This window comes from Oryctolagus cuniculus, chromosome 10 (assembly GCF_051225735.1).
Source record: "Oryctolagus cuniculus isolate XC-2025 breed Fujian yellow rabbit chromosome 10, ASM5122573v1, whole genome shotgun sequence".
Taxonomy (NCBI): Eukaryota; Metazoa; Chordata; class Mammalia; order Lagomorpha; family Leporidae; genus Oryctolagus; species Oryctolagus cuniculus.
In genome coordinates this window covers 107,223,146-107,236,928 of record NC_142876.1, presented here as the reverse complement: position 1 = coordinate 107,236,928, position 13,783 = coordinate 107,223,146, and the positions used below count along the sequence as shown (strand labels likewise).

At 49.2% G+C, this 13,783-nt stretch overlaps 1 protein-coding gene across 14 annotated transcripts in view; it reads right to left on the bottom strand.

Annotated features, from left to right (window-relative positions):
- ULK4 (unc-51 like kinase 4) overlaps positions 1-13,783 on the bottom strand; it is a 598,567-nt gene that overhangs the window by 523,766 nt on the left and 61,018 nt on the right. For all 14 annotated transcript variants that reach the window (XM_089306514.1, XM_070050985.2, XM_089306513.1 and 11 more), the window contains exon 17: positions 10,607-10,685. In XM_089306514.1, the coding sequence (XP_089162640.1) occupies positions 10,607-10,685 (79 nt within the window). The remainder of the gene's footprint in view (positions 1-10,606; positions 10,686-13,783) is intronic.

Genomic DNA, 13,783 nt, shown 5'->3' with positions numbered 1-13,783 from the left:
CAACAGAAGTTTAAATTTTAATTATTGAGTTTGGGGAGTCCTTTATGTGCTCTTATGAGATTTTGTAAGGACGGCTCCATGTGTGTCGCTCGTCCTTTCATCCTTTCTGGGACAGTCTTTTGCAATGCAAAAAAATTTATGAAGAACTCTAACTCAGGGTGACAAGTTTCTCCTCTGAACCTTGTGGATACTCAAGACTGGCTAATCTTATTTCCCTCTACAAGTCCTGAGCTTTCTGTTTGGCAAGCAGTTCAAAGACGTCCAAGCAGTAAGTCTTGTTTTTCATTTGTGTTAGGAGCAGTATCTTCCTGCTTCTCCCCCTAGTCCTAGAATGTAGCTCTGAGTTCCAGGGCATGGTCCTTGGTCCGAAGGCGTGACCCTCCTGGAACTGCAGTATGAAGTCCGTGGTGTTGACCAAGCCCCTGTACAACCGAGTGGGACAACCCTGGGAACTCCACTTCCCCTGCCCTGGACGGCCACCCAGACCTGTAACCTTTCGCTGCTGCTTTCTGTGGGGTTTCATGGGCTGTCACTCGGTGTATGAAGAATTCCAAAACTAACCAATGACAGCCGAGGAACGTTATGACTCTGCTTGTGCTAAGATGTCCCCTCCACTCACTTCCCATCCCCCTCTATAAGGGCCAAATTTTAACCTCTGTTCCTCGGCCCCCAGTGTTGCCTTCTACCTGAACTGAGTCCCTTTCTGGAAACTTGTAGCAACTGCTAATCCTTAACGAAAAAAAAAAAAAAAATGGGGGGTGAGGCGGGAGGCGGCTTTGTGGACAACGGGTGAAGCTACCTCCTGCAATGCCTGCATTTCCTATGTGGGTGGCAGGTGCCCAAGCACCTGGGCCATCCTCTGCTGCCCTCCCAAGCGCATTAGCAGGGAGCTAGATTGGAAGCAGAGGCCCCAGGACTTGAACCAGTGTTCTGACATGGGATACCAGCATGGGAGGAGGGAGCTTAGCTCACTGCCCCGCCATGCCAGACCCATGCTCCCTGATATGCTGAAATATAAAGCAGCCGCATCATCTATGACACATTCTTACAAAAAAGTTTAATGAGTCTGATCAAGCTTCTAGACCTATCTCACAATTTACAGCAGACCTAGTGAGTAGCTGAATGAGTTTCATGATATCAAGAAAAAACATGTAGACAAATGGGGAAGATCCTACAAGGCGAATAGCCTGCAGTCTCCAAGAAATCAATGTTACGAGGCAACAAGAGACGGAGAGACCATTAGAGAAGAAATACCAGCAAGGAGACTGCAAAGGTCGCCTTCTAAAAATGTGAGTCGAGTTCCTTCTAAAAAAACCAGAGTGGTTTCAGTTTCAGTAACTCCATTAATGTAATTCACTTATTAACAGAGATAGAAAGTGAAATTATGTGGTCACTGACACCCTAAGACTAAATTCAACGCCCACTCATGGTAAAGATGCAGTGGCAATTCCTAAGTTCTTTTTAACATGATTTTATACCACCACCACATATTAATGCCAATAAAGGGCCCTGTAAATTCATCAGCCACAGGATTTTTTTTTTTTTTTTGACAGGCAGAGTGGACAGTGTGAGAGAGAGAGACAGAGAGAAAGGTCTTCCTTTTGTCGTTGGTTCACCCTCCAATGGCCGCTGCTGCCGGTGCGCTGCGGCCAGCGCACTGCGCTGATCCGATGGCAGGAGCCAGGTGCTTATCCTGGTCTCCCATGGGGTGCGGGGCACAAGCACTTGGGCCATCCTCCACTGCACTCCCAGACCACAGCAGAGAGCTGGCCTGGGAGAGGGGCAACCGGGACAGAATCCGGCGCCCTGACCAGAACTAGAACCCGGTGTACCAGCGCCGCGAGGCGGAGGATTAGCCTAGTGAGCCACGGCGCCGGCCCAGCCACAGGATTTTAAATTTAGAGAACCTTCTTGGAAAAATTCAGATTTCACCCAACTGAACACACACATACCCTGTAACTACCAATTGTACTCCAAGGCATGCCCAACAGAAAGCCTGCACACATGCATTCAATCATGTGTGCAAGAATTATTTCTAACAGCCAAGCACAAAAAGCAACCCCGATGTCCATCACCAGGGATATGGAACAGTCATGCACTGAAAATGCACCAGAGGTACAGGCACCAAGAGTGAGACCCACAGACAGAATATGGCAAAGACGACGACAGCCAGCCATGTGGAACATGTCAGATGGTCCAACCTAAGTAAAACACACACACACACACACACACACACACACACACACACACACATCACAGGAGGCAAAACAGCCATTGGTAGTATTTGGGCATTAAGACCCTTTGGAAGCCAGCGATCAGGAGAGGGCACAAAGCAATCTCCGACGTGGGCCATCTTTTATTCCACACTGGCAGCTCCTGGGGTTTCCCTTCATGATAATTCATCAGGCAGTACATTCACGTCTCATATGTGTTTTGTTTATTTAGAACATTTCCATAAACAGTGTTTTAAACCAAAAAGAACCCATAAGGTAATCCCAAAGGCCCTAATTCCTAACTATCTAAAACAAACAAGGGCTAGTGTCCCGGCACACCAGGTTAAGCCACCACTTGCTATGGCAGCATCCCATATGGGAGTGCCAATTCAAGCCCCAGCTGCTCCACTTCTGATCCAGCTCCCTGCTGATGTACCTAGAAAAGCAGCAAAAGACGGCCCAAGCACCTGGGCCCCTTGGAAGATGCAGATGGATTTCCATGCTCCTGGCTTTGGCCTGGCCCAGCCCCTGCCATTGCAGCCACTTGGGGACTGGCTGGATCATTCCAACCAGCAGAAGGAAAATTCAATCATCATTCATTGTCTCCCTCGTGCCCTCAAATATTTTGAAAAATAAAACAACCTAAAAACTGATATCTCTACACTGCATTTGTGACAGAAGTACAAAATGAGTTATTGGAATTGACGCTAAAACTCAGTATTATCACTGTGTTTATAGTCCAGGGCATTAGATCCAAATGAACAAAAAAAAGACACAAATAACTTAAAATGCACTGTGGAGCTTCATTGTTAGTAATATTTATAATAACTTTTTAAATCCAACGTAACAAACCTTAGGTTAAAGAAAATAAGTAATTAGCTCACCAGTCAAGATTCTCACCCGGTAAGAAAAATTACAATTTTAGGAGAATGATGAAAGCAAGATAAAGGATGAGAAGTGCCTGGTGCAGCTCCCTCCACAAGGACCAAATCAAATGCACACGGCACAGCAGCTCCACTGGCCAGTGAAGCAGAGCCCCGGGGTGTGGTCACGATGCGGCAGAGAAGCCAGAGAGCACAGAGACACAGGACGGCCTCACACAGAGGCGCAGCAAGCACAGCCCCCACTGCCCCGCTCCAGGACCAACCCTGAACCCACACGGCCCCCACTGCCCTGCTCCAGGCCAACCCTGAACCCACACGGCCCCCACTGCCCTGCTCCAGGCCAACCCTGAACCCACACGGCCCCCACTGTCCCGCTCCAGGACCAACCCTGAACCCACACGGCCCCCACTGCCCCGCTCCAGGACCAACCCTGAACCCACACGACCCCCAGGGCCCCGCTCCAGGACCAACTTGAACCTACGCGGCTCCCAGGGCCCCGCTCCAGGACCAACCCTGAACCCACGCGGCTCCCACTGCCCCATTCCAGGACCAACCCTGAACCCACACGGCCCCCACTGCCATGCGGCTCCCAGGGCCCTGCTCCAGGACCAACCCTGAACCCACGCGACCCCCAGGGCCCCGCTCCAGGACCAACTTGAACCTACGCGGCTCCCAGGGCCCCGCTCCAGGAACAACCCTGAACCCATGCGGCTCCCACTGCCCCATTCCAGGACCAACCCTGAACCCACACGGCCCCCACTGCCCTGCTCCAGGACCAACCCTGAACCCACACGGCCCCCACTGCCCTGCTCCAGGACCAACCCTGAACCCACAGAGGCCTCCCTTGAGGCCCCAACAGTACGAACCTGCCAAGCCCAGGACAGGGAGTGATCAGAGCATCCACACCAGGGCTGCTGGTGTGGCCACTGCCCAAGTCATGCTGGGCCCTCTCCCATGTGCCCCTACACAGCTCCCCCCAGAGACTTCACCCACCCAGGAGCCTCCTCCAACAGCTCAGCCAAAACAGCCCATGTGACCGAGCCAGGAGGCCCCACCTGCCCTCTCACAATCCATGGACGCACGTGGGCATCCCCCCAAGAGAGGCTCAGCCTGCAGACACCCAGAAAATCAAACTTCAATTAATGGCCCTACCCACCCACTATACAGGGCAGCAGCTGAGCAGCTGGGCCCACCGAGGCTCCACAAACCAACAGGCAGCTCCCCTACACACACACACCCAGGAAGAAGCTGGGCAGTTGTGCAGGTCACGCCACAGATGCCCAATGGACATGCCCAAGATGCTGACAGGTGCCTTGTGTGGGCCCACCGCTGCGGCCACCAGCTACTGACATGCGCCCTGCTCCAACGCTGAGCACGCTGCATCGCACTCCCTGGGACCGTCAGAGAAGCACTACCCACACTGACCGAGTTCCCCCACCTCCACTGCCCCATCTCATCTGCTCGGGCCATCACGGCAGCCTTGCCCCACGTGAGCCTTGCTGACAGGCACCGAATTCCTGCAGCCAGGAGCAGTGCCCCCAGAGCAGCTGGTGCACCTGCCCCACCCTAGCAGAGCTACAACCCACAGCCCCTGCAGCTGAGGCCACTGAGATACCACAGACATTGGTGACACTTACCATGGAAGGAGTTATACGGACACTACACCACAGCACCCACCTAGAAACAAAGCCAACGTACTCCATCCCAATAGCAGACACCCTAGGACACGGTGCTTCACCTTTTACTTCGAAAGCTATCCTAAAACATAAAACCGGCAAATACACGTGACCTCTACCAGATGCACAAATACTGATGGAGGGACACCGGAAGCATCCAAAATACAGAAAGGAAGCACGACACCTCCAAAGAAACGCAGTCACTCTGCAGAAGTGCAGCAACAGGACTTGAGGAGAAGTCAATGGATGAACTGTCTAAAAAAGAATTCAAAATAATGATTTGAAGGAAATTTAATAAGATAAAAGAAAACAGAAAAATTTAAGGACATTAAGATGATGATTCATTATTTGAAAGAGAAACCTAACAAAGAGATAAAGATGATGGAAAGAAACAAATAGAAACTTGGAGCTACGTAATTCAATGAACAGAGGGAAAAAAAAAAGTGCAGAGGCGTGGGTTTGTCAGGAAGGTTAAGATGCTGTTGAAGACACCTGCAGCCCACCTCAGAGTGCCTGGCGCGGGCCGGCTACCCCACTCCTAACACTGCCTCCTGCCTCCTGCCAGGGCTGCAGGTGACGGTGCCAATACCTGGGTCCCTGCCACTCATGTGGGGAAACCTGGACTGAGTTCCGAGCACCTGGCTGTGTGCGGCCCAGCCCTGGTAGTCGTGGCCATGTGGAGAGTGAATCAGCAGATAGACAATCTCTCTCCATCTGTCTCTAACAAATCAAAAACAAAAATGCTAACCTTAAAAAGAAAACCTGAAAAAATCCTTATGGGATCTTTAACCAACGTCTTGATTGCTCACAGGTATTACATGTACTGAAAAACATCAGGACTCGCCACATGCTTGAAATTTTACTCATGGTTTACTGACACATTAGCCACACACACCCCACTGTGAGTCGACAGAAAACGCATCTCCAGAGCTCTGGACCTCAGGTGCACCTTGCAAAGGGCTCCAGGATTCTGAAACATGCGTCTGACGCCTACTCTGCATTTTTTGAGAGGCGATTAAGGCTTTCATTATTGTCATTCATCTGAAATGCTAACAACCAGAATGGACCCGAAGAACATTTCGTGTAGGCAAAACTGCAAACATCAGGAAGAAGATGAAACACAGAACCACAGACTTGTCAAGCTTCTACGGATCAGAAGTCTAAACACAAGTTCTTGCACTTGCAAAACATTTCACAGTGTTTGAGTGCCCTCTAGTGGCTGCCTGGAGTATCAGAACTGTTCATGGGATGGCTGGGTCAAAGGCTCTCAGCGGTGGCAGTAGTGCAACAGCAGGTCCCAGAACTGGGCCACAGGCAAGGATGGGGTAGGCGGGCACATCACCCGTGTGACTGGCAGGTCCCAGGGTACTGCAGATGGCCTCTACCCAGCCTCTTGAGAACAGCGACAACAGGACAATCTCCCAACCACTGCCACAGGATGGCCAAGCACAACTCCAGGAACGTGGCCAGCCTCTCAGTCCCAGCCCTGGCCTTTGTATGCCAACACCCCCTCCTCATCTGGAGCCCGTTCCATGGCCCCCAGGCACTATCAGCTCTCCCCCACGACATCTGGCCCCAGGCAGAGCTGACCTCTGGGCGAGAACCATCCCAGTGTCCAGACATGCCTGAGGACACAGAGGAGTCTCCCCCAGGAAAGATCCTACTGCTACCTGGGACACGAGTCCGTGACCCTGCCGCCGGGTGCCGTGGCTTACCAGCACCCGTGCCACTTAGCAGGCCACCATGTGAGCATTCCACATGCTGCCCACTCAGCTGTGGATGGACACTGGGGTTCAACACAGGGCTGTTATAAATCACGATGCTATTACAAGTTCTTGTATGTGTCATTTAGGACCCTAAGACCCTGAGGATCCTAAGTTTTTTTGGTTTGGTTTGGGGTTTCTTGTTTGTTTGCTTTGGGCCACTCTGGTGACTAACTTGATATTTCACTTTGGTCTGGATTTGCATGTCTCTGATGACTCAGCTTTGACTATGAACATGGATACAGGCCACTCTTCTTGGCTATTAATGTCTGCCTGCAAGTACTATCAAAGCAATCAGCTCATCTGTTACCACGCTTCCAACTCTATCCAGGAAAATAGCATGTATGTTTGGGGGGAGGGGTCAGAAAGTGGGTATGCCTAACAACGTGGTCCAGGGCATGGTGATGCAGCAGGTAAAGCCGCCACCAGAGGCACCGGCGTCCCACGTGGGCACCAGTACCTAGTCCTGGCCACTCCACTTCCTGGCTTCCGACTAGCCCAGCTCCAGCTGTTGCAGCCATTTGACAAGTCAACCAGAGGATCAAAGATCTGTCTCTTCCTCTAACTCTGCCTGCCTTTCAAACAAGATAAACAAATCATTAAAAAAAAAATGACATAAGTCACAATCATCTTCCACCTCCTAAATTAGTCTCTTGGTTCTATCTGTCCCTCTCCTAGTAATAGGCATGCTTTTTTTTTCTTAAGATTTTATTTATTTGAAAGAGAGAGAGAATCCATCTTTTTTTTTTAAAGATTTTATTTATTTATTTGACAGGTAGAGTTACTGACAGAGGGAGAGACAGAGAGCAAGATCTTCCTTCCATTGGTTCACTCCCCAAATGGCCACTACGGCCAGCGCTGCACAGATCCGAAGCCAGGAGCCAGGTGCTTCTTCCTGGTCTCCCACGCAGGGCAGGCACCAAGCACTTGGGCCATCTTCCACTGCATTCCCGGGCCACAGAAGAGAGCTGGACTGGAAGAGGAGCAACTGGGACTAGAACCTGGTACCCACATGGGATTCCGGCGCCACAGGCATAGGATTAGCCAAGTGAGCCACGGCACCAGCCTGAGAATCCATCTTCTATCTACAAGTTCACTCTCCCAGTAGCCATAGCAGCTGAAGCCGGGCCAGGCCAAAGCTAGCAGCCAGGAAATCTATCCAGGTCTCCCACATGGGTGGCAGGAGCACAGGCACTGGGGCCATCTCCCACTGCTTTCCCAGGCCTTTTAGCAGGGAGCTGGATGGGAAGCCGAGCAGCCAGGACTTGAACCAGCACTCTAGTAAGGTGTGGCGGCATGGCGAGCAGTGGCCTCACTCACTGTGCACGCCAGCTCCCAGAGCGATACTTTTTTTTTTTTTATCTTTGACAGGCAGAGTGGACAGTGAGAGAGATACAGAGAGAAAGGTCTTCCTTTGCCATTGGTTCACCCTCCAATGGCCACCGCGGCCGGTGCACCATGCTGATCCGAAGCCAGGAGCCAGGTGCTTCTCTTGGTCTTCCTGGTCTTCCATGCAGGTGCAGGGCCCAAGCACTTGGGCCAACCTCCACTGCACTCCCTGGCCACAGCAGAGAGCTGGCCTGGAAGAGGGGCAACCAGGACAGAATCCAGCGCCCCGACCGGGACTAGAACCCGGTGTGCCGGCGCCGCTAGGCAGAGGATTAGCCTAGTGAGCCGCGGCGCTGGCCGCGATACTTTTCAAACATTAACGAAGTCAAGGCATGATCTCATGCTCACAATTCCCCCATGTCCTTCCATCTCATGCTGAGTAAGGTCCCAAATGCTTAGGTGACTTGCAACAAAGCTCTGCCCTGGCCTGGCCCCCCACTCCATCCCTGCCACCCTGCCTCCCTCCATTGCAGCCAAACTCCCCTGGAAGCCCGCCGACCAGTTTTCTTTGCCCACTCAGTCCTCTGCAAAGGCCGTCCACCCTGCCTGCAACCCCATTTGTCCAGAGAGCAGAGCTTGTGCCCACAGTCGCCCCTGGCTTCCGTCAGCATGTCGACCCCATTTGTCCAGAGAGCAGAGCTTGCGCCTACAGTCGCCCCTGGCTTCCGTCAGCATGTCGACCCCATTTGTCCAGAGAGCAGAGCTTGCGCCCACAGTCGCCCCTGGCTTCTGTCAGCATGTCGACCCCATTTGTCCAGAGAGCAGAGCTTGCGCCCACAGTCGCCCCTGGCTTCCGTCAGCATGTCGCCAGCAAAGGCTTTAGCTGAGCAAGGACCACGGCCACCTCAGAGATCCCTAATGCCATCACCCAACCCCATCTGCTTCACGGAGTTCTTCATCACGTGACATCATACATTCCTATTTGTTTTCTCTTCCCACGCTAGAACGCAAGCTGTTAATCTACCACGTTCAACACTGTGCCCTGATGCCTGGGGATGGTTTGAGTGTACACAGGTACTCTTAAATATTTGGAAATAAATGGACCTCAGAAGAGCACTGGAGTCAGGAAAGCAAAATAGATTATGAATGTCAAGAATACAACACTAGGGGCCAGACCTGTACCACGGGAGATTAAGCCGCTGCCAGCAACACCGGCATCCCATATGGGCACCAGTTCAAGACTGGGCTGCCCCACTTCCAATCCAGCTCCCTATAATGCACCTGACAAAGCAACCAAAGACGGCCCAAATGCTTGGGCCACTGCACCCCACATAGCCCCTGGCCTCCTGGCTCCTGACTTCTGCCTGGCCCAGCCCTGGCTGTTGCAGGCTGCTTGGGAGTGAACTAGAGGGCGGAAGACTTCTTCCTCTCTAATTCTGCCTTTCAAATAAATCTTAATAAAACACTACCAAGAAATTTCTTCTAAAACCAACTAAGAACTTGACATTGCCTGCTCCACTGCTTCCTCACCCTTATAGATCTTCTAAAATAATGCAGAATTTATTTCCATACTAGCAATTTCTAAAGTATTTATATTCTCTTTTTCAAGAATTCATGCTTTTTAGAATAAGCTTCAAAGCATTGAACAGCTATTAGTTAGGCTCACATTTCACAGATTCATTTGTTTAGACTTACTTATTCTGTACTTTGTCTTAACATCTATTGCTTTCAGGCAGCTACAGCTTGATCAAGTAAATAATCGATGGATGTTGGTACAATTCAGTTTGAGGCATTAAATTTTTAAAAAATGCCTCCCCCCCCCAAACTGGCAAATGTAATGTAATGTACTGGGGTGAAATGGACATTTGGAGATTCGATGACCGTTCACAGCCCTTGGCTCTTCCTTGAGGAACACTTTTTTTTTCCTTCATTATTTGTTGAACTCTTTTACTTAGTGTAGCATTAACTTTATGATCATTAGGTAAAGTGAATGCACATCTTGGTGAAAATTAAGAGTAGGAATGGGAGGAGGAGGAGGGACAAAGGCTGGAGTGTGGGCGGGAGGGACGGTAGGGAGCGAAGCATCACTGTGTTCCTAAATCTGCACATACAAAATACACGAAATTTGTATACCTCAAAATTTAAAAAAAGTATTACCATATTAACTGCAATACCAATTAGCAGGACAGGTTGGAAGTCGTTTTTATTATTCAAGGACACTGTAACAGGCCATAGGACTTGGAATTACTGATTCAATCAGAAAGCCTTCCTGGTACTGTTGTTAGAAGGAAATGACCGATGACAGAAAATATCTTTAGTGCATGCAAGATCATTAAATATTGGGGTTGGTTGTCAAGAAATGATTCACGGTGGGTGAGCACGAAAACACTAAATTCAAGAAGAAATACCACAATAACTTTGATTGAATTATGAGTGATGTTTGAACTAGAAATTGCACTGGTTATAATGAAGGTTGGGTGACCTACAAGGAAACCAGCAGTAAAAAAAAAAAAAAAAAAAAGGCTTATTCAGAAATAAAGAATGAGTGTGGTTCAGAATCCTTGCAGCGCTGCCGTTCCACCTTCCACAATGGACTGTGTCACAGTGAGCTGCTGGTGTACACCAACTGCCACGATCCCACAAATTAAGAGACCATCCACGAAAGCTGCACGCTAGCAATTACAAACTCAAGGACCATCTTTTTTCTCACCTTATACCTTATCAGTCAAAAAAGAAGTTACCTCAATAACAGGTGTGTTTTCCTGGAGCTCTGTTGTGTGTGAGGCCAGTAAACCAATCACGCGCGCAACCTTGGCCCGTCTGCAAATGGAGAGGAAAACAGGCTCAGAAGAGAAGCGTCAGAGACCAAGGAGACGGGCCCCCTGGGCACCTTACACAATGGTGGGCACTAGATACCAGAATATGAAGTACAAACTCAACGTGGGAGGGCAGGCGTGCATGCACCTGTGACTGTGACCTAGAGAAGCCCTCCCCTGTGTATGTGGACACCCCGACGCCAGCATCCTCTGAAATCCTGCTCCTAACGTGACAAAGCTTACATGCCCGGGCTTAACCTGAGACAAGAGAGAATTAGTAATGAATGCTTTTCTCTCATTACAGAGACATCTGGCTAAAAGTCTCCGTTCAACTAGTTAGGTGACCAATGAGTTTCCAGATAAGTAATAATTAATTAATACCAAGACAGTTTAAGATTGGTGGTATGCATTCACTTTAATAGCAATTTTTGCAGTGAAAAGTATAATCAATATTGCTCTATTTTAATCAACGCAAGTTTTAATGGGGTGTTGCTTGGGCATCCAGTGGAAAACAAAGTTGGTAAATTGCTAAATAACTCTGAGTGATTTCAAAATGGTTTTCAAGCAGAAAATTGGGCTTGCTGAGACTTTTGGTCATTAGTTTAAAACAGAGGGTGAATTAATGGGAACTTCCCTCTTATCAAGTGATACCCACGTCATTTCCTTACCAGTCAGTGCATAAGACCAGACTCTGAAATGCATTAGAAGATACAGAACACATCTCTTTTCAAATACAAGCTCGAAATACAGATGAGACACGGAATCATCTTGTATTCTGCAACACTAAATACTGGCTACTGCAGTTTTCCACAAAACGCAAACTGTATGAGAATATGCTAATTAAATACTTTCCCCAGTCTCACCAGGACAATTCCTCTTAGAACACCCTTATACTTTTAAATAACACACTATTTTAAGTCTAAATAAGAATCAATCTGTTACATCAGAAACCTAAATACACCTGTACCCTATTATACTACGCCCGAGTCTAGCTCCCTCTCAGAATTACAGGCTCTTCACTGTCGCCCTCCAGGTGCTGCCCCTGTAACTCAGAGCACCGTACTTCCAAACAACCCCCACGTCCACCTGCATCGAGGACCAGGACCGAGTTCCAGGCCGCTGGCTTTGGCCTAAACCAGTTCCGGCCATCGCGGCCATTTGGAGAGCAAACCAGCTGATCAAACACATCTCTCTGGCACTGACTCGTGCTCTCTGCCTTTCAAATAAATTTAAAATAAAGTTTTTTAGAAAAATACAATTTACAATCCTAATTTTTAACCTTAAGAATTATAATATTTAATCCTAAATCCTTTCCCAGAGACTTTTTATAATCCTAATACTTAGCCTCAAATTCAAAAGCGTGTTATAGAGCAAGTACAGACAACTAGGAAAAAGGATGAGCACAGAACAAGACAATGAACAAAGCTTCCCAACATGGCTGTTGAACTTCAGAATCATTAACTAGAGATCCTGAAAAATCCAACGAGCAAGGGTAAGTACCAAGCTGCAGATAAAATCCCAGAACGGGCAAGTAGTGTGATGGTTCTCCCCAAGAGCTGGCATCTGCTCCAGCCAATCCCACCACCAGGCACGGACCCAAAGACACGAAAACATGTTCACACGACACCTAACACACAAATATTCCCAGCAGCACTGTGCAGCCCGATGTGCAAGGAACCCTGATGTCCAGAAGGAATGGACTGCCTGCATGCGGCGAATCCACACAATGGACTGCCACTCAGCCAGTCACTCAGAGAAAAGCAGCGACACACGCTACAGTACTGACGACCCTGGAGCCTGTCCTGCTAAAGGATACCCGGTAGAGCCAGAAGGCCACCTACGACAGGGGTTCCACTTGCATCAAGGCGAATACGCAGCAGGTGAGTGGTTGCCAGGGGTTGGAGAGAGCCAGAATGGGCACAGGGTTTCCTCGGGTGACAGAGTCTTCTGAAATTGGAGTGACGAGGGTTCTACCACTTCAAGTAAACACCACGGAACCGTGTACTTTAGAAAGGTCAATTTTTTTATACTGAAATATATTATTTCTAAATTTCATTTTCCAGCAACTTTTTGAAGTACCTTTATAAACAGCTTATAATACATGGTAAAGGGATAATGCCTAAGAGAAATAAAAATATAACAACACAAAAAAGGTAGTTTATTTCTAAGGATAAAATAATTAAATGAAAGATGGGTGCTGTGGCATGGTAGATTAAGCCTCCACCTGCAGCACTGGCATCCCATCTGGGCGCTATTTCATGTCTCAGCTGTTTCTCTTCCAATCCAGCTCTCTGCTTTGGCCTGGGAGAGCAGAAGATGGCCCAAGTGCCTAGGCCCCTGTACCCGCCTGGGAGACTCCAAAGAAGCTCCTGGCTCCTGGTTTTGGATAGGCTCAGCTCCAGCTGGTGCAGCCATTCAGGGAATGAACCAGCAGATGGAAGACCCCTCTCTCTCTCTCTCTCTCTCTCTCTCTCCCTTCCTCCCTCTTGTAACTCCACCACTCAAACACATCAATCTTTAAAAACATTAAATAATTCTGCTAGCTAATTCCCTACCTAGCTCATGTAAAGATATACTTTATAATAAACAATTTCTGGCCGGCGCTGTGGCTCACTAGGCTAATCCTCCGCCTTGCGGCGCCGGCACACCAGGTTCTAGTCCCGGTTGGGGCACCGGATTCTGTCCCGGTTGCCCCTCTTCCAGGCCAGCTCTCTGCTGTGGCCAGGGAGTGCAGTGGAGGATGGCCCAAGTGCTTGGGCCCTGCACCCCATGGGAGACCAGGATAAGTACCTGGCTCCTGCCATCGGATCAGCGTGGTGCACCGGCCGCAGCGCGCCAGCCGCGGCGGCCATTGGAGGGTGAGCCAACAGCAAAGGAAGACCTTTCTCTCTGTCTCTCTCTCTCACTGTCCACTCTGCCTGTCAAAAAAATATAATTAAACAATTTCTAATTAGAAAGGAGAATTTTATAGCATGTGGATTATATCTAAAAAAAAAAGAAGAAGAAAAAGTCAAGAGACACGGAATCTCACACCCACCCTTGGGAGTTTCAGGAGCAGAAAAGGGATGAAATAGAGTCGAAGATTTTCCACAGAAATCTAAA